The 19,552-nt window shown below is 38.8% G+C and overlaps 1 protein-coding gene across 1 annotated transcript in view; it reads left to right on the forward strand.

Annotated features, from left to right (window-relative positions):
* The first annotated feature begins 3,313 nt into the window (after positions 1–3,313).
* Positions 3,314–19,552, forward strand: part of MICU3 (mitochondrial calcium uptake family, member 3) — a 52,966-nt gene continuing 36,727 nt past the window's right edge. The window contains exons 1-4 of the mRNA XM_009885044.1: positions 3,314–3,418; positions 12,496–12,649; positions 16,714–16,745; positions 18,529–18,607. Coding sequence (XP_009883346.1) covers positions 3,314–3,418; positions 12,496–12,649; positions 16,714–16,745; positions 18,529–18,607 — 370 coding nt within the window. The remainder of the gene's footprint in view (positions 3,419–12,495; positions 12,650–16,713; positions 16,746–18,528; positions 18,608–19,552) is intronic.

Raw genomic sequence — 19,552 nt, forward strand, 5'->3', positions numbered from 1 at the left:
CCGTGGCGCAGAGGTGACCCCGGGCTGGGAGGGAGGCGAAGGGGGGAGGCGGGGAGGGCCCCCCGGGAGAGGAGCGCAGCGGCCCGTCCCCCGTGGGGAGAGGAGGGCTGTCACCTCAGGGCTTTCCCCGCGCCTCCAAACCCCAATCTTGCTCCGCTTTTTGGTCTCCGGAGCTGCCCCGGTCGAATCTTTCCTCCATAGAAAATAGCGTTTTGCAGGTGGAAGCGCAGCTGATGACGCAAAGCCTGTGTTTTTTGCCTTTATATTTAGGACAGCGGTCTTTTTAACGTAAAATTGTCTGCGGAGGGAAGGGCCCGTAAGGAGCGGTAGCGTAGCGCTTGGTGCGAATAAGTGAGCGGGACGCTTCGGCCGCGCTAATTCGGGGAAGGGGTTGGTTGACTAACCGTGGGTGACAAAAAACAGGTGACGTGAACCTGGGAAACGAAATTTCCTGTGATGGGGACAAACTCCTGCACCGTCTGGAGTGTAACAGATGGTAATGACAGGTGTTGGGTTTTTTTTCCTTAAAAAATGGGATATTTCTGAAAACATCAAGTGCCGTGATTAGGGCTAGAAATCGGTGGTGCCAAGGTCCTGCTTTCTGTAGATCAGGTTTGTCTTGTAATATGTTTGGGAAGAGGATCTGCATTTTTGCACCGGAGGCTTTGGGCTTAAATATGAATGCTGTTTGCCCTTTTGCCCTTAGTTCTTAGCCCGAAAGGCAGACTCTGTTGGCAGCATCCTTTATGAAGGGAAGTTATGAGCCAGATATTTTTGATTATTCATGTACTTGTTGTCTTGAGTGTGTTGCTATGGCACAGAGGACCAAAGACAAATTCTTTCACCCTTTCATACTGCTTTGATTTGACCGAACTTCACATTGTTTTACTTCTCTGGTCTTAATTCTCAGTCTTCTTTTGAGGGAAATGTGGCAGCTGTACCCTTGAAAGTGCAGCAGAAAGTCAATAAATTTTGTGTAATGTGTAACTGAGTTGTCACACGCATCTATATAAAAGCATTGAGGTTGCAAAGTCAGAATTAAGGTTATATTTGAATCAACATAAAATAAAAAAATGTATAATGTATCTTCTATGTATACCTAGACTATTTTTCAAAGACAAACACCGGGGGGGGGAAAAAGGGAAAGAAAAAAAAATTAACATGCTTGTTTTATGCTCCTATGTGGAAAAGGGCTCTAATTATTTATTTTTTTTTCATTTGCATAGCAGTAAATGTGAAAGATTGACTTGAAATATGTCCACTTAGTTTGTGTGGCCAGGCTAAATGCACAGACTGACATCTCAGAATACTGGCTTTGTGTTGCCATTATTTTTTTTTTTTTGAACGAGTGGTCTCATTGATTTCAAATTGCAGATCTGAGCGCTCAACATTCCTGAAAAAATATCTTTTCAATTGAAGCCCCCCAAAAATGAGGATCAAATAGCTGTGGAATTTTTGGTCTGAGGTAGTGGGTTCCTGTGCTTTTTTTATTATTGACTGTCGTGCTGCAGAGGGGCTTGTATGACAATGGGGAGACACCATAGTTTGATACCAGGTCTAGCTGGTGAGCTACCAAGAGTAGTTTGATCATGAGCTCCACTGCGATCTGTGCTCCATTTATGATTGCTCTCTAGACCTGTGATGAGCACCAACCATTTCATTACAGGTTTCTAGAACACCTCCGGAGGTGTCTTCCAGGGGAAAAAATGGATGCAAATACTGTGTTCAAATTGCATTCATGGTATTCTGCAGTGGTATTGTATTGGAATGTCCTTTATTAGGAGGCTGAATTAATGTTGCCCAAGTGACAATAACTTAATTTCTAATTTTAAGCGCTGAGCTTAACAACCTTAATAGCGTTTAACAGTTTAAAAACCATAATAACATTTGAAGTAGAAAATTCTGTCATGAAAAGTTGCATAAGTGTCAACGTTATTAGGATCAAAGTTGGAGCTCTTGGATCCACTGCAGAGTGTGTTTGGAGTAATGGCTGGAGAACGAAACCTTCAGTTTCCGTATAGATGAGTTTGATGGAAATGTGATGCACATTTTGCTAGGAGATTTTTACGATTCTGTCGTGTACTCACCAGCAAAGAATGATGAGGCTCAAGTATCTTGGGATCCTCTCCAGCTTCTTTTGGAAGGTCAAAGAGGAGTCAAAGACATTTCTCCTTTATTCCTGATGCACAAAGTCTTACACTGTTTTTGCAGGCTTTCTAGGTTTGTCCTTCCTCCACTTACCTGTTTCCTTAGCTCCCCATTTCATTTCCAGTCTCAGTCTGCTTTTCATTCCACCAAGGCAAATCATCCAACATCTTTTTTTTTTTTTTTTTCTTCCCTCCTTCCATCCAATCCAGACTTTTCTACTTCATCCCAATATTTCCATTTTCAGGGTTCTTCCTTAATCTTCCCTTTGGCAGGATGCTTTTCCCAGATGCTATTTACGTGGATCATTGGAAGCAAGAAGCAGGTGGTGTCTCTGCTCTCAATGTCTTGCTGTAGAGGTCTACAGCAGCTGGTAGAAGCAGTTACACTGAATGTTTCTTGCATCACCCCTGGGGCTCTGACCTGGAATGAGCATATAGCAGGTTGAGATTTTGGGGGACTTAGCTAACAAAATGAACATTTTTGGGTGAGGGTTTGCACAGGCTTATAACTTACTTAACAGAACAGCCACCAGAAAACCCCAGTTCTGACACTAAGGTGACCAGCCCTTGCAAAACCTGAAATCATTTCCTTTAAAATGCGGAATTCCTAAAAAAAAAATTAAAATATTCTAATGTGGGCAAAGCAAAATCTATCTCCTTACAGAGTTTTTGATTCCATTCAAAAAAAATCCATTCTGAAACAAGAATTGACAAAGGTTAATTTCATTTTTAATGGTTAACGCATAGTAAGTTTCTAACTGAAGCCAGTATCACACTGTAAAATACTCCAATATTCAAAATTTTTAAGAGTATTCAAGGTAGCGATGGCTGTCTCATCCATATTGTTGGGGTTTAACCCTGGCAAGCAGCCACCACACAGCCACTCGCTCACCCCTGCAGTGGGATGGGGGAGAGAATCGGAAGGGTAAAAGTGAGAAAACTCGTGGATTGAGACAGAGACAGTTTAATTGGTGAAGCAAAAGCTGCGCATGCAAACAAAGCAAAACAAAGAATTCATTCACTGCTTCCCATGGGCAGGCAGGTGTTCAGCCATCGCCAGGAAAGCAGGGCTCCATCATGCGTAACAGTGACTTGGGAAGACAAACACCTTAATTCCAAATGTCCCCCCCCGTCCTCCTCCTTCTCCAAAGCTTTTACTGCCGAGCATGGTATCACACAGCATGGAATATCCCTTCGGTCGGTTGCGGTCAGCTGTCCCGGCTGTGTCCCCTCCTGACTTCTTGTGCGCCCCCAGCCTGCTCGCTGGTGGGGTGAGGAGCAGAAAAGGCCTTGATGCTGTCCAAGCACTGCTCAGCAATAGCTGAAATATTCCTGCATTGTCAACACTGTTTTGGTCACAAATCCAAAACTTGGCACCACACCAGCTACAAGAAAGAAGAAAGTTAACTCTCCCAGCCAAAGCCAGTACACCTATCTAGTCTTGAATTCCCACGTCTTTCTTTTTCCTTGAGATGAATTTTTATAAAAGTGTAATGAGCGGAACGGCCTTCTTGTTTCATCTAGGCAGTTACCACAGACAACAGAATAGGTTTCTGATCCCCCTATGTACGAAAAAAAGGGGGTTGACCTACTTTATGTCTTGTCTTTCAAAGAACAACTTTCTTCTTGCAGGTCGCCTGCATCCAGATAATGTTCATAAGGCCTGTGAAAGTATCTTCAGAGTTGTGCTGGGCCCAGTAACCCTACAAGTTACTTCATATTCGATCAAGAGTCCAAATAATGCTTGGCAGTAGCGGTGGAATATTTAAGAATATAAGGTTGTCATATATACCTTGATAATTAGTTGCTTAGTCCTGCTGCTGGCGTCTGGTATTTACTGATGCTCTAGTATTTATGGAGCCAATAAATTTTAAAAGGACTTTTAGATTCCAGGACTAACACCGATGATTACACAGATGTTGATGGGACGCTTTCCCATTCTTGGCCCGTTCAGAAATGAGGTATATCATTTGAGAGTAACTGAAAAAAAAAATCCCTATGCTTGAGTCTTCTAGAGAAACAGAGTGTCAGAATGGTCTGCAGATCTTTCTCCCCATTCTGTGAAACTCTTACAGTATGAAATGTGATGAGGAACAGATTTGTGAGTTTATGTACAGGTGAATAAGGAGTTGCTGTTTGCTAGAAGTCAAGTAACCTATGATATGAGTCACCAACATGGGAAACTTTTTGAACTGACAAATCTCACGTGGTCTGTACAATTAAATGCTTGCTTGACCAGGCATATTATTGGAGGGGTCGGGTAGAGAGTAAGATGTGTTACAGAAGCAGCATGCAGCTAAACTCCCTACAGCATTCCCTTTTCCCAGATGCTTTCTGAGAATAATTCCAGTCCTGAGGACCAGGGGTTTACGTGTGATTGTCTGAAGCAAAATCTTGGACGCTATAATAAAGCAACAGTTTTAATTCCAGGGTTGCTGCCATGTAACATTTCAGAACCAAAGGAAAATTCTGCACTCAGGGCTGCTGGTTTTGTGTCTGAAGGTGTTGGTGAAGACCGGGAGAGCTCTAGTAACAGACAGCTTTATAGTCTAGGAGGTGCTTACACAGAGCAGGAAGCTCTTTGAAAGAACTGTTATTTTGATAGAAATTCTCTGTACTGACAGCTGAGAACAGTATTGAACCAAGAAGAGCCCTGATCCAACATACTTCTTATTTATGTTGTCGGAACAGCTGTGTATCATGTGTTCATAAAAGTTTTAGAAAAACATAATCCAGTGTCAGAATTCCTAAGAGGAATTAATATTTGTCGTCTAGTTCCTTGCTTCCATGTTCCTTACTTCCAAAATACCAGTGTCATTTGTAAAGCTTATTAAAATAGTCCTGGAAATGCAAAGATGTCTCTTTGCACTCCAAGGAGATCTTTTCTAGAACCATGTGGTCGTTAGGTAAAGATAGTGAATTCCAGGTTTCTGTTTATTTTTATGAAATATTCTCTGAGAATCACTTCCTTCAGAGGTGATTTACGAATTAAAAGAGGGGCAGGGAGAGACAGACACAGAATACATACTTTAGCACGTTTCTTGAAGGCACACTCATTTCCAGGAGAAGGAAGCTGCATACTTTGGATGTTTCCAGAGGTTTTTTTCCTAGTACCTCAGCAGTACTGTCAAACTCTCTCTTTGTGAAAATACTCAAAAGGTCAAGTTTATTTGTAGCAGCACATTTCTAAGTGAATTACATCATGTATTTCCATCTCTGTGAAAGGAAGAACAAGACTTTAACTCCAAAAAGTAAGGCAAACTCCCGTAGGGAGGAGACTCTCCTGCCTGCTCAAAGAGGATGCTGTTCCAAGAGGTGCGTAAAGGATCATTTTTACAAGAACCACTTTTAGCTAACCTTTTTTTCATAAGCATTGTGCGTTTCGTGTTATAGGTCAGTTGCCAAATGTAGGAAGATGATTTTGCTCTTTGGCTGTAGACATCTGAAGCTCCTTGCTGTCATCGTCCTGAGAAGGATACTGCTTGCCAGGCAGCTGTAGTGAGAGCCGTGCCGAAGGGAGGGGAAGATTCACCTCTCGGCATTAATTCAGTGTTCCTCAAGAGGTTAAAAAAGGACGATGCATGTTTGAGACAGACAGGTCCAGCTACTATTATGTTTTAGTTGTGCATGCAGTGAAGCATATGGACACATATAGCAGGATATACACACTGACTGAAGCTTCTTGAAGAACTTCCATGTGAAACTGATGTAAGGACTGTTGGAGAATATTTTCGCGTAATACTTATTTTGGAGGATTTCTGGAATAGCTGTGCTTACAGATAAACATTGTTACCCCAAGGATTTCCTGTAACAGAATTGTATTTGAACAGGGCCCTTTTTACAGCATTTTAAACACATTCCAGCTTCCTATGCTTGTAAATATTTTAATATAATAATGTCCTTATCTCGGTGAAGCGGGATCAGCTAACAGAATTGTTGGCTGTACTACATCTAAGTAGTCTGCTAGAAATATAACTTCAGTAAGCATCAAAACAGTTTTGTCTACTTTGGGATTTTCCCACACTGGGAACTTGACGTTTAACCTTTTGGCCACCCAGCATGAAAACAAAATTGTGCTACTTTTATCTACATGGGAGCATATTAAATAAGCCTGAAGTCAAATATAAACGAAGGAAGTAAGGAACAGCATTGCTTTGAAAACCTTTTTATTTTAATAGTTTGCACAGATTCTCATTGATGGAAGACAGATTACTTTGCAAGCAAAAATTCAAAGAAACTCACTCACTTGAAATAAATTAGTTAAAGATTAAACTACTGTAACAGAACATATTTTTGACTGCAAGCAAAAGGTACTTTTAGTAGTAAATGTTGGCTTCTTTAGCTAAAATAGTCTCACCTTTATCTCAGTTGGAAAAAGCAAGAGAACACTGATCTGACTTGGAACACAGCAAGGTTGTGGGTTTTTATGTGATACTGTTGAAGCTTTTGGCCTTATATGCATGCACACACAGCATGTCTATTTTTACCTATTTGTTTTGGTAAATATTTTGCATTATTTGTAGATATCCTCAGAATCTGGGAGTTGGGAGTATTGTTCTAGGTTTTGGTAATGGATTACTTCTGCAGAGCTTTATGAGCTTGTAGGCAACAGTTTTTCTAATTTTCAAGTGAAAAATCCTGTATCTGACATTGAAGCATGTCTCTATGGGAAAACTAGATCTTTTGCCACAGAATAAAACTTCTGATTTACTGACAATGTAATATGAGACTAACACTTGGCAAAGAACAATTTCTTTTGTGTTTTTTAATAGAAAGGGTAATGAGATGTCATGTTTTATCTTCTGCACTTTACTTCCACTGAACCTGAGCCATATTATTACCATTTATTGGTATTTTCAGGTAGTTTGGGTTCATAACAACTGCAAAATGTTTTAATGTCATTCCGTGAGCTCATGTCCTGTGTTAGGCCATCTTACAGCAATGCGGAGTTACTGCATGGATTTCACTGGAAGGCCATAGAGGTTAATTTGTGTTATACCGAATTCAGACAAGACCATACCTCTTGAGATAAGAGAGCCAGTAAGACAAACATGGGACCAGAGCTGGAGATTAGACCATGCCTCAAGGAAATTCGAGTAACATGTGGAAACCTTTGGCGAGAACAGCTGACTTTCAGGGCATTTTGACTTGTCTCCACCAATAGACACAGTACATGAAAAATGAATCCAAAATGGGAATTGGTTTTGGACACTAATTTTGCTTGATAGAACGCCTAGATTTTCTTAACTCAAGTTTTTGCTGTGAACAGAGGGAGAAAATAGAGGGGTATCACTCTAAAAGAGGTTCTGCAAGGAGTGCCTTAAAGTTGATTGACTAAAAAATGTTGATTGACTTAAAAATGTTGAGTATCCGTAACAAAGACCTTCACCTAAAGGACTACTACTCTGTGAGACACGTGGTGGTGTTATTGTAGCTTTAGATGGCCCACTCCAAATGCAGTACTTCTGAAAAATAGCTTTTAGGACTTATATTAAGTCCTTGAAATATGTTAGTGAGAAAGCATTATCATCATATTTCCATTTGCATAATAAATTTAAAACTTTTGAGGCCTTTTACAGATACTTTAGGCTGTTTGTAATACATTTGTAGCATAGATTTACAGTGGAAGCACATGTAATTGAAAACTGATACTCTCCATTCAGTGAAGTGTCCTCCCAAATCACTATTTGGTCTTCAATGTAGTTTTTGCTTACGTTGTTTTGATAAGCTGATGTTGATGGACTTTCTTATGGGACATGTTTCCCTCTGTTTCCTTCGCCTGGTGGTGGTTTGCATATAAGCGCTGAATCCATTTAATCCATTTTAGAAAGTGTTCTGAAATGTCTCCTCTGTGTGAGAGTTAAGTATGTGAATATACATTTGTGTGTTAGGGAACAGGAAGAAAATAGGCCAAGATCATTTTTTGTCCTCAGCTGATTTAAACTGAGCTTAGAAGAGCCACGTAGTCTCTGTTCTTGGTTTTGCAGAAGGCAGATGGAAGCCAAGACCGTGCATAGCAGCACCCCAAAAAAAAGGTGCTGTGTTGCCTCTGCAGTGCTTCTGCAGGGGAGCAGCACAGGAGGACAGGGTTGGAGGTGAAATACGGAGCAGCAAGGTACCAGAGTTTGAGGGAGGAAGGGCAGAAGGATGATAACCATGAGCTGTTTGACTATTAACGCTTAGATTTTTTTTGTGACTAGGGAAAAGATATTATGTTATTTGCCTCTTTTTATTTACTTCATGGGTTGTGAAACTGGAGGGGTGGAAATTCTGGCTACCAGCTAGATTCTTGGTTTCAGCTGTGGGGGTCGTCCCCCCCTTCCCCCCCCAAAACATGTGCAGGTAAACCAGAGCTAACCGGCTATGCCTAAAATTAAGATAATACTGCTATCTGGAGATTCGTGACATTCTGCTTGAAGGAAATGGCCGTGTCCAGTTTTTAAAAGGCAGAGAACCTTAACATGATACAAGCTCATAGTAATTAGTAGGCAGGATTGCCAAGAGGATTAGTAAACAGAAGCATAAAAAAAAATCTCCCCTCTTTTGTTTGTCAAAGAGATGTACTTTCATGAGAGTTTTTGAAGATTGTTGATAATTAAAGAGAGAGATTTAGTCTGGATAAGCTCTTGAAACTTCAAATAGAAATTGGAATCTTACTGAACCCTGTTTACTCCTTCACCAACAGTACCTTCCCTGAGGTATTCAGCATCTACTTTCTGTGTCTTGTTCGTGTGTTCATGGGATTTGACACTAATGCTGCTACAATAAGCTTACCTAACCTGGGCATAAATATGAAATAAATCAATTGAGAGCAATTGGTGTCACTGAGGTGCTCATACTTGCCTCACTGGATTATGATCTGCTAATGTTGGGGAAAACAGGAGACATTTTATGTGTTGAGACATAAATGAATGCCTGAAGAGGTGTGAACTGAGGTCATACTTTAGAATGGCTTGGCGTTTAATTAGCGTATCGATCAGTTCTTAATAATTAAAGCTTTTATGCGTGAGACTTAAAGCTGCTGTATGTTACATAAACTGATAAGCAGTAATAGAAGAAGGAAAGCTCTGAACAAGAAATTTGGACAAAAAATGATATTATTTGCAAAGATGGTTTTATTTGTCAGTTTGCTAAGGTGTGTGCCTGGAGTCTTTGGCAGCCAAACATTGCTTTTAATTGGGCGTTTAGTGTATGGACCAGTGATGTGATACATGTTAAGCCCTGTATACGTTTGTTTGAATTTATGTTAGATCAATAGCAGAAACATCTTGTTTTGATTCTCTCAGGTAAACCCTAAAAGTTCGAAATAAAGTGGTATTTTCATTCCTTAGAATAAAGTTACGTTTAAGCCTGCAGTTTCCCCATCATTTTAACTTGAAGTAGGTGGAGCTTGCTGCTGGAACAGGTGGTATTTTCTTTTCCATAAGCTGCAAGTTCCTGTGGCCTTGGTTTTGAAACAAGTGACTGTTCTCGTGGGGTAGATCCAGGGATTTATCTGGCTAAAAAATAACACCACCAAACCAAAAACTTCTCAGTCAGACCAGTTCCCTTATCCAGTTTGACGCTTGAGAAAATGAACATAAAGTGCCAGAGCAAGGACGTGCAGGGTATTGAGCCTTTAGAGAGGGAGGTACTGCTCATTTTGGGGACAGACTATTTGTATCAGGTTACGATGACTTTGAGCCAGAGGGTGAAATATTGATGTTGCTGTATAGTCAGAGGAAAGTGTAGATTGGCTGAAATGAGGCAGAAGTTAAGGTTTTGCAGACCTAAGTACTGGCATGAGTTAATTTTAAGTGTGTCCTGAAAATTCCATGTTTGCAGTATGTTATTTTGTGCTTACAGTAGCATAGAGTACTTCAGATAATGTTGAAATATGTGTCTGAGAATTTAGCAAATGCTTTTCCGAGTGTCTCAAGCGAAATATTAAGCAGTAGTACCTGAGATAGTTTGAATTTCTTGAGAGAGTAAAGAATCTCAACATACTCTCCAAATACTAACAGGCATCAAAACTAAGATGATACTTCTTGAGTGATATATTATCTACAGAGTCTCCCGATTATGTATGATTGATTATGACTGATGACAATTGATTATACATACTGCATGTATAATATGGCCTTGAAGCAGTTTCATGTCTGAAAACTGACTTTGCAGAAATATTGCTTTATTACTCATGCTTACAACCTGCATGTATTCAAAAGCACATTTTTAATAGCGATAAAATAACATGTATCAAAAATGAGATAGATTATTAAACTTCAAATACAGGGATAATGAGTTATGTTGCTACAAGCTCTACCAAAACAATTAAGTCATGTAAATCCCACATGAAGGCATAGCTTGAATGCCACTGGACTGCTGAAGGATCAGTAGGACCATAATATCCAAACAGTGACATAGGACGGAAATATTTTGGCTTCCATGTGGATATGTCAGAAGACAGTTCAGCTTTTTTCTGTCATTCTGAGGTGAGTTTGGAGGTCTGGCTGTTAGATTTTATTTTATTTCTCCCCATATTTAAATTGGTAATCATTTGAAAATGATAAAAAACCCACAAAGACCAGGTTTAAAGCTGCTTCTTAAGCAGGAGTGCAGAATGTTTGTATGTAGAGCAGTCTGTTGAAAATTAAATGATTGTATAAGCATTTCTATTACTCTTAATTTTTATAACAGTTTTTTCCATTGAAACAAAACATTTTCACACACAAACAATAAAAGCAATAATTTCAAAAAGACTAGAGACAGTGCAGAAAGAGAACTATGCAGTCAATAGTCTTTTTTGCTTATAGAAGGCTAGTTGAAATGTCCTAGGTAAAGTATTGACGTACTAAAACTTCCATATATAAAATAAAGAAATTGCAAGTCTGTGATTATACATGTGATTGGTTTGGTTTGGTTTTCCGAATAGGAAGTGTTTCACCTATTCTAGACACATTCATTTTTGATGGGTCTATTTTACAAGCATAATGTAATCTCTTGGTTAAAACCAAGGCCATAAAATTTTATTTCACTGCAGTAGTCTTACTAATTTTTTAGTTTTTAAGGACGTTGTTCAGAAACTAGAAGGAAAGTGAGTCCAGAGTTTTGACTGCCCCAAAATAAATGTGCCTTTACTTCTAATTGCTGAAATCTGAAACCTATTCTTAGAAAGGTTTTGGAAATCCAATTTCCATTTGTAGTTGAGGACTGTTACCTCTTAGCAGACAGCAACTGCAGACATCTCCCAACTTCTCTTTGTGTTTATATGCCTCTCAGAAAAAACAAAATGTATTTAGCAGTTTTCTTCTTTGTTAAAAGAAAACATAGACATTAGTTAAACCACATGCTGCTTGTTGCCTTTACTTAGCTTGACACCTGAAGAATTTTAGGAATACTGTATGATATAACAAGAATAGCGAGGACAATGGCAGCTTGGGGTATTTCATTGATAAGGTGCTGCATTCCTATTTAACATACTGGGAGAAGTTAGCTGTATCATTGCTCTTCCTTTTATGAAACAGTTTGGGTTTGGTTTTTTTGTCTCTGAAAAAAACTTCCAGATGCTTACATTTTCTGCAAGATACTGATTCCACAGAGGAGCTTGCCTTGTTATGGGCTAAAAAAAAAGTTTTCAGATAACGGTAGCATATTTTCTTTTAAAAGGTTTGGCAGTGTAACACAAAGATGTGATAATTTAAAACACTTAGAGTTTTATACTATTAATTTTACGTGTAAATCATCTGGATGGTAAATATACCAGAAACTTCTGACATCTATAAACTCTCTTGAGGTGTGAACTTAATGCCATGTAGCACTTCTGTAACTCTAAAGGAATAATTCTGCTCTTTTCTTCTGTTCCCCCAGTATGGTGGGTTTAATTGCATTGAATACTTGAAATAACAGATTTACACTGCAGTATATTATGGAGGTTTCTTGCCTATTATTGTCAACAGCTGCACTTTACACGAAGAAGCAGTATTTAAAAAGCATTATTCCATTCTCTTCTGGAAATGTCCAACAACTGAAATAATTTTAGCAGAGTTGTTTAAAGTCTGACTGCTGAAGTTGCATGGACTTCCTTGAGTTAAAGTTGCCCCTTTTTCTATGATTCAAGAGTCTAAGTTCTCTTTTTTTTTCCTTCTTTTCTTTTTTTTTTTTTCTGAGCTTGGGTAATGTCAACAATTTCAATGCATAAAGATTTATTGCTAAAATTGTAGAAGACTGAAAAGGATAGAATAATATTTGGATGTGTTTGACTTTACGAATAATCACCTTTACATTTACAGTTTCTTTATGGTGAATGGCAGTGGCAATTGTAAACCAAAACTTTTTCATACATTAAAATTGTTTCCTTCTGTCTTTGAAGGTTACAGAAAACCGATCAGACCTTGAAGATTTACACCTTTATGCAACTCCTCGGGAGCAACGGTTTCGTAGGTTTGCCAGTTTAGAATTTGAAGGACAGCTATATATGACTCCATATGACTTCATTCAGGCTGTCACAAATGATGAACCCAAACGTAAGCAGGAGTTTTATATTGATAAAATTGCTAGGGAAAATGCCCGTGGTGTATGTTATTTCTCCATTTGCTTTTGATTACTACTTCTTTTTCTGATTGTGGTCAAAAGGTACTGCATCTTCCAGAATTTTATTTTTGATGGTATCCAAGTGCATACAATCAGTATCCTGATTGTTACTAGATTGTAAACATCTGTGGACTAGTCATTAGTTAAATGTTCTTGTCCTAGAGGTCACAGACAGCTCAACAGGCATGAAAGACAAGAAGTTCATTTGTTCCGTTTGCATTGACACAGTTACGGTTTCTTTCTGAGCATGCCAGTACTGCTGTGAAACTGTTCCCTCCTCCTCTGTATAGTTTTTGTGTAAATAGGCAGGCAAAATATGAGTTCTCTAAATAATTTAGGATAACATTGTTTTGCAATTTTTGCCATCTTAAATTGTCATCTGCTATCATGTTGGGGGGTTTTTGCCCTACAGAGATTTTATAACCATATCACGGCTTTCTGAATAACATGCTTTGAGTAAGAGTTGCAGTCCCCCAGGGGATCTACTTTCTGCACTTAAAAGTTGTCAGAGTTAGCACTACGTGTTAATTAAATTAATGAAAAATAAACTATCAGCTTTAGTTCACTTATTGTAAAATTTTTGCTTTGAGTATCAAAGAGTGACTAAATAGTAAGGTGATCCATTTCTGATCTAGTTTGATTTCCTGGCCCTCAGGCTTGCAGTGCATTGGTAGCAGCACACAACTTCTGGGGAAAGTGAATATCTTTGCTCAGGTGTGACACGTATAATAACTCACCTTAGGTCTTTCTTCCTAAAGTCTACACCACAAAGCTCGTATAGAGAAAAGTCAAAAGCAGCTACACCAGTCAGAGGAGAGCTTAAAGCTCTGTGCAGATGTTAGATTTCCCCCTCTTTGTTCTCTTAACAGTAATGAAACGAGGAAAGAATTCATCCATGGCACATCAGTGATCAAAACTTCTATAACCTTTGAATAAAGATATAATCTCATTGTAACAGTGAAAACAGAAGGTAGAGCTTAGATGGTGAAAACGTGCAGAACTTTGAAAGTCGTACCAGAAAGCAAATCTTCATTCTCTTTTTTTTGCTCTGCAGTTTAAAAGAGAGGAAGCAGATTCCTTATCACAGAAGTTAATACAAATACACATCAGCACTTTATACCTACTTGCTCTGCCCACATCTCCAAGTCTTCCTTTTTTTGTTACTGTGGAGTTGGGCTTCACCGTGTAAGGTCATGAAGCATGTGTGCCATATACTGGACATCAGTCCAACATTTTGTTTTAACTCCATTCTATGGTAGTTTGACTGGTTTGACAACAGTGTATGTATGGTTTGATAGTATGATTTTTCCACGCTAATGAAATTTACGTTCCATCTCTCTCACAGTAAGTATTCAGATTTTAAAAACAAAACCAAACCGAAAAGCATTAAGCTCACAAGAATGTTCTGTTAATCCCCTGCCAAAAGAGCAGAGGTCTGGAGTTGAACAATCAGACGCCCTTCTGAGTTCAGTGTTGCAAACCTGTAGCAAAATCCTTCCTGTGCATCCAGTCCATCTCTGAGATTGAAAGCAAAACTAGCCTGGATGTCCTTTAGTTTTATATACGAGTATCAGAGATTACGTAGTTATTTGAAGGGATAGTGTAAGAGGCTGTAAGTAAGTAGAAGATGGATGGATGACTTCATTATAGCGGAAGTCATATTGTCTGGGACATTTGGACAGAAGGCTGACAAGTAGGAAGTAACAGATGAAGTGGATGACCTGCAGGTATTACCACTTCTGATCTCTGACTCTGTTAATTTTAATGTTTGTACTGCAGCTTTGTCAGAGTACTGCTTTGTCTGTTTGGGCAAGTCTTAATTTTCTGTCTTGCTCTATTGAAGGCAGTAAGTTTAAGGAGGGTGTTTTTCTGAATAAAATAATGCATTCTAAACATCTAATTTTGTGGGTTTGGATCATTTTGTAAATAAGTTGCAAATTGTAAGTAATTGGGTCCATTCAGTTTGACATACTAGAGCATCTATGTTCTGCAGAAAAAAAAAAGAGCATCTATATTCTGCAGAGAAAAAAAAAAAAGAATATACACCTGTGGGGTTTTTTATGGATGAAGACTAGGAAGGTCTTGAGTTTTGTCAAAAAGCAAAAACGCCCTTTGAAGGGTAATAACAGTAGCTCTCTACGTCTGCTTTATAGAAAAGCTAATAATACTAGACCTGAATGAGATTTGTGATGGAGTGAATGCATCTATTGTGATTGATTTACTTTGGAAATCTTGTAAACCCTACAAAAGTCAAGAGGGTGTTCACTTCCTTTTTTGATTAAACACTAACTAATATGGTAAGAGTGTATTTTCTTTTATAGAATGTAACTCCAGGCAGTTGTTATAAAAAAATATAAAATAAATGCTTTAATTAACTTGTTGCTACTGCCTTTATGGTGCAGGCTTTCATTTGGGAAAATATAATATTAACAGTCATGCTTGATACATTTTTATCATCTGAATTTATGGTTATATATTTAGAAAGCCAGTTAAGAGGAGAGGAAATCTATTTTGTTCCCTTTAGCTCTAACTATAGTAATTTTAGCCTAATACTGAGCTATAAGAAGTATGTATATGCATATAAATCTTCACTTGCTTGTCTGGAAAGAAAATCTATATATAATGTATGAGACTGAAATTATCTGATTGGAAAGTTAGATCTATTTATTTGCCAAGCTTTTTACGGTAGGCATAAACAAACATCATTTTGTATGGCAAATGAGGTTGTTTTGAGGGATTTTATTTAGTATTTTGAGACAAGACCTTAATTGACATTAAAAAATTAAACTGAAAAGTATATGGAAATTTGTTTTCTCATGTTATGTTGTTTGATATACCTCCACCATAACCAGAGTGGGATTTGCAGACAGTCTTGGTGCTAACCTTTACCAAGACGTGAAACTAAAATTTCAGTGAGTTTCTAAGCATGAAGTAATGAAAGACCACAGTGAGTAGCTCCTGTATCGTGATAATTATTTAATGGAGCGTGGAATTCATCATGAGGAAGGGATGTCTAATGCCACAGGATGTTTTGCTCTATAAAAATGAGCTTTGAGTAACCAAAAAGATATGGATTTGACCATATATTTTTTGTACCTTTGTAAATTCTGATATTCACAGTGCTTTATTGTAATATTTAATCTGTGCAAATGTTTGTCTTGGGAGGGTGGCGATGAACCTCAAGTTTTGAATTCTTGGATGGTTGTGGACAACTGTTCTGCTCGTGGAGTCTGTCATGTAAGGCGTTAGGAAGAAAGCATCTGCTCAGTCTTACCCATCAGTTCTCAGTGTTAATGAGCAGTTCCAGTTCTGACCTGGAGGCCCTCTTCAGCTCCTCTGTTAAAACTACTTATGAAAAATTGAGCCCCACGGAGGCTGTAAAAGGAAGCATGAGTTATTAGGAATGGCTGAAGGGAGTCTTAGCACCTGGGGTCATTTCAAGGATTTTTTTCTGTATTTGCTTTAAAAGGTATGAGTAGTTCCTGAAGCAGGGACCACAATCAGGGTCTCCCTACAATCTGCATTGTAATACTACTCCTACTAAATACTCATGTCAGAGTATTGATAACCACAGGTTAACACGACTGCCCTGTTTCCTCTTTAATGTTTTAATGGTATCTTTCGGGGGTAGAAAGTCTTTTCTCTCACTGAAGCGGAGTTGGATTAAAAATTATACATCTGAAGTTGTTCTTTAGAGTTAGGAGTTTAGGTATGTATTAAGTTAGTTATTTTTTTCATAACATAAAGAGAATGTTTGGAACCAGGTTGAAGATTAGCCTCATGAAGTAGGGAAAATACAGAATCACAGAATGGTCAGGGTTGGAAGGGACGTCTGGAGATCATCTAGTCCAATCCCTGATCATCTAGTCCAACCCCAATACCCCCAATAATACCTCTTATTTGGCTAGAAAACACAGTATAGATGCAGTCTAATTTTTATGACACCACATTGGCATAGCTAAATTCTGTGAATTCATAAGTTTGTCTTTTGTTGCAGGTGCTAAGAAGTGGCGATCCCTTTCAAAGCAGGTGAGCAATAATTCCTGTGCTGCCTTGTAACCATAGATTTTGATACAGTTACTTTCTTTCATGCTGTAAACTTAGAGTCGCAAGAGAAACAAAGGAGTTTTTAAATCTTTATTTTTTAAAAAAGGAGAGGACTTTAATTTCTTTGGTTTTGTCACTTCAGACTCAGCTGAATCCTGAATCTGAAAAATTCAGCTGTGCCTGTTATGTTGGATTTACTGACTTTCTCAGGCCTCTGTCAGTTCATTCCTCAGCTTGTGTCTAAGTTTCTTTAGTGTCTAAGTGTAACAGGTGTATCCAAAGCTGCCCGAAATATGTATGCCACTCTCTTCCTCTTGTGACGTTCAAGTGCCTCTTACTTTTTTTTTTTCCACGTTTGTACAACTGCAAAAATACTCTGTATCCCTATATTTTGAGTAAAGTACGTTCATATTCATGGGTGAAGTTCCCCTTAGTTCAGGTTCAGTGTTTTAAAAGAACAGTTGCTTGGAGCTTGTATGAAAACCTTACTGAAATCCAGGGGGACTTACCCTTGGCTTCAGTGAATATGAGCAGTGGTGAGTAATTTCAGCAACAAATAAGTTGCATGTCTCTCTCCAACTCTGCAAATGCTTAGTATTCATGCAGATGAGGAATTACAGAATCACAGGATGGTCAGGGTTGGAAGGGACCTCTGAAGATCATCCAGTCCAACCCCCCCCGGCAGAGCAGGGTTCACCTACAGCAGTTGCACAGGACCACGTCCAGGCGGGCTTGGAATGTCTCCAGAGTGGGAGACTCCACCACCTCTCTGGGCAGCCTGTGCCAGTGCTCTGCCACCCTCAAAGGGAAGAAGTTCCTCCTCATGTTAAGATGGAACTTCCTATGCTCAAATTTGTGCCCATTACCCCTCGTCCTATCACTGGGCACCACTGAAAAAAGACTGTTCCCATCCCCCTGGCACCCTCCCTTTCAGTATTTGTAAGCATTAATAAGATCCCCCCTCAATCTTCTTTTCTCTAGACTAAAGAGACCCAAATCCCTAAGCCTTTCTCCATAGGAGAGATGTTCCAATCCCCTCATCATCTTTGTAGCCCTTTGCTGGACCCTCTCCAGCAGTTCCCCGTCCTTCCTGAACTGGGGAGCCCAGAACTGGACACAGTACTCCAGATGCGGTCTCACCAGGGCACAGCAGAGGGGGAGGATGACCTCCCTCGACCTGCTGGCCACACTCTTCTTGATGCACCCCAGGATGCCATTCGCCTTCTTGGCCACCAGGCCACATTGTTGGCTCATGGTCATCCTGTTGTCCACCAGGACTCCCAGGTCCCTTTCCACAGAGCTGCTCTCCAGGAGGTCAGCCCCCAACCTGTACCAATGCATGGGGTTATTCCTCCCCAGGTGCAGTACCCTACACTTGTCCTTGGTGAACTTCATCAGGTTTCTCTCTGCCCAACTCTCCAGCCTGTCCAGGTCACACTGAATGGCAGCACAGCCTTCTGGCGTGTCAGCCACTCCTCCCAGTTTTGTGTCGTCAGCAAACTTGCTGATGGTACACTCTATCCCTTCATCCAGATCGTTGATGAATATATTGAACAGGACTTAGAATAATCATGTGTGCAAAATTTATATCTGTGCTTGAGTACTTCCAAAGTTATTGTGGTAAACTGAAATTAAATTAAGTGGTAAATTTGCATGCAGTTCCTTGTCTTTTATAGTGATCTCCTAGCTTTTACTCATAATCTGTTAACTACGTCATTAAATATTTAAATATATAGTTTTATCTTTTTAAAATCTTATTTTTTAGGAACTGAATCAGATCCTTATGGAGACACCACCAGTTTGGAAAGGATCATCCAAACTTTTCCGTAATCTTAATGAGAAGGGTGAGAGATAAGAATTTATTTTCCTGAACCAAATTATCACTTTTATTAATTCATTGTGGTTAAAGTGATATTGTACTTTAATCTGAGTCACATCTTCAGTAAGGTAAAAGGTGTTTGTTGCTTTCTACATTTTACAGTGTGGAAAAGTTCCCTTTAGTCTCTACAGTGTTTCAGTCATGCCATCTCAGCACTGGCCTCTTCGAGTGAATTGATATCTTAGAGTTTGTTAAACTTATGTTTGAATGTTTCAAGTTCAGTTTATTGTAACGAAGGACAATCTGTAGACCATAGATAGAATATTCTAATAAAGATACAATATCTTTCTACTTTTTTTAATAGGTTCAATGATGTGATTATTCTTAAAGACAGTAATGGTATCTTATATGTCTGAATAAGCATTTTCTTCACAACACAGTTTCAGAAATGCTATATACCCCTTTAAATTCTGCAGATGATGGCTTTGATAGCTTTTAAAATTCCCACTGTTGGTAAAGAAAGAGCCAACAGCCACTCCTAGTCTCTTCTGTTTTTTCTTTTTTTTTTCCCTTTCTTAATAAGCTTTCTCACTTGAAGAACAAAAAAAAACACAGGGGAAAAAAAACCCTATGATGGCTTGTAGACAGACATTTAAAAGCTATTTATGATAGATAATCCACGTATTCCTTTGCTTATATTCAGAATGGCAAAAATCTGGTGGAGTGTTGTAAATATTTTAATATTTTAATATTCAGATAATATTATTTAATATTTAATATACTTGCTAAAAATTAAGACACTTTATGAATGTTTATAATAAGCATGCCAGCAACAAAATTCCAATCAAATGTGTGCATGTAATCAAAGAATCTAATTCAAATGCAGCTCAAATTTCTTAAGGGAGTAAGTATGCACCTACTTTTAGAGAAGGGTCCCAGGCTTGAATGTCTAGTGCGTGGAGGCACTCAC

Source organism: Charadrius vociferus, unplaced genomic scaffold (genome assembly GCF_000708025.1).
Source record: "Charadrius vociferus isolate BGI_N301 unplaced genomic scaffold, ASM70802v2 scaffold134, whole genome shotgun sequence".
Classification (NCBI taxonomy): Eukaryota; Metazoa; Chordata; class Aves; order Charadriiformes; family Charadriidae; genus Charadrius; species Charadrius vociferus.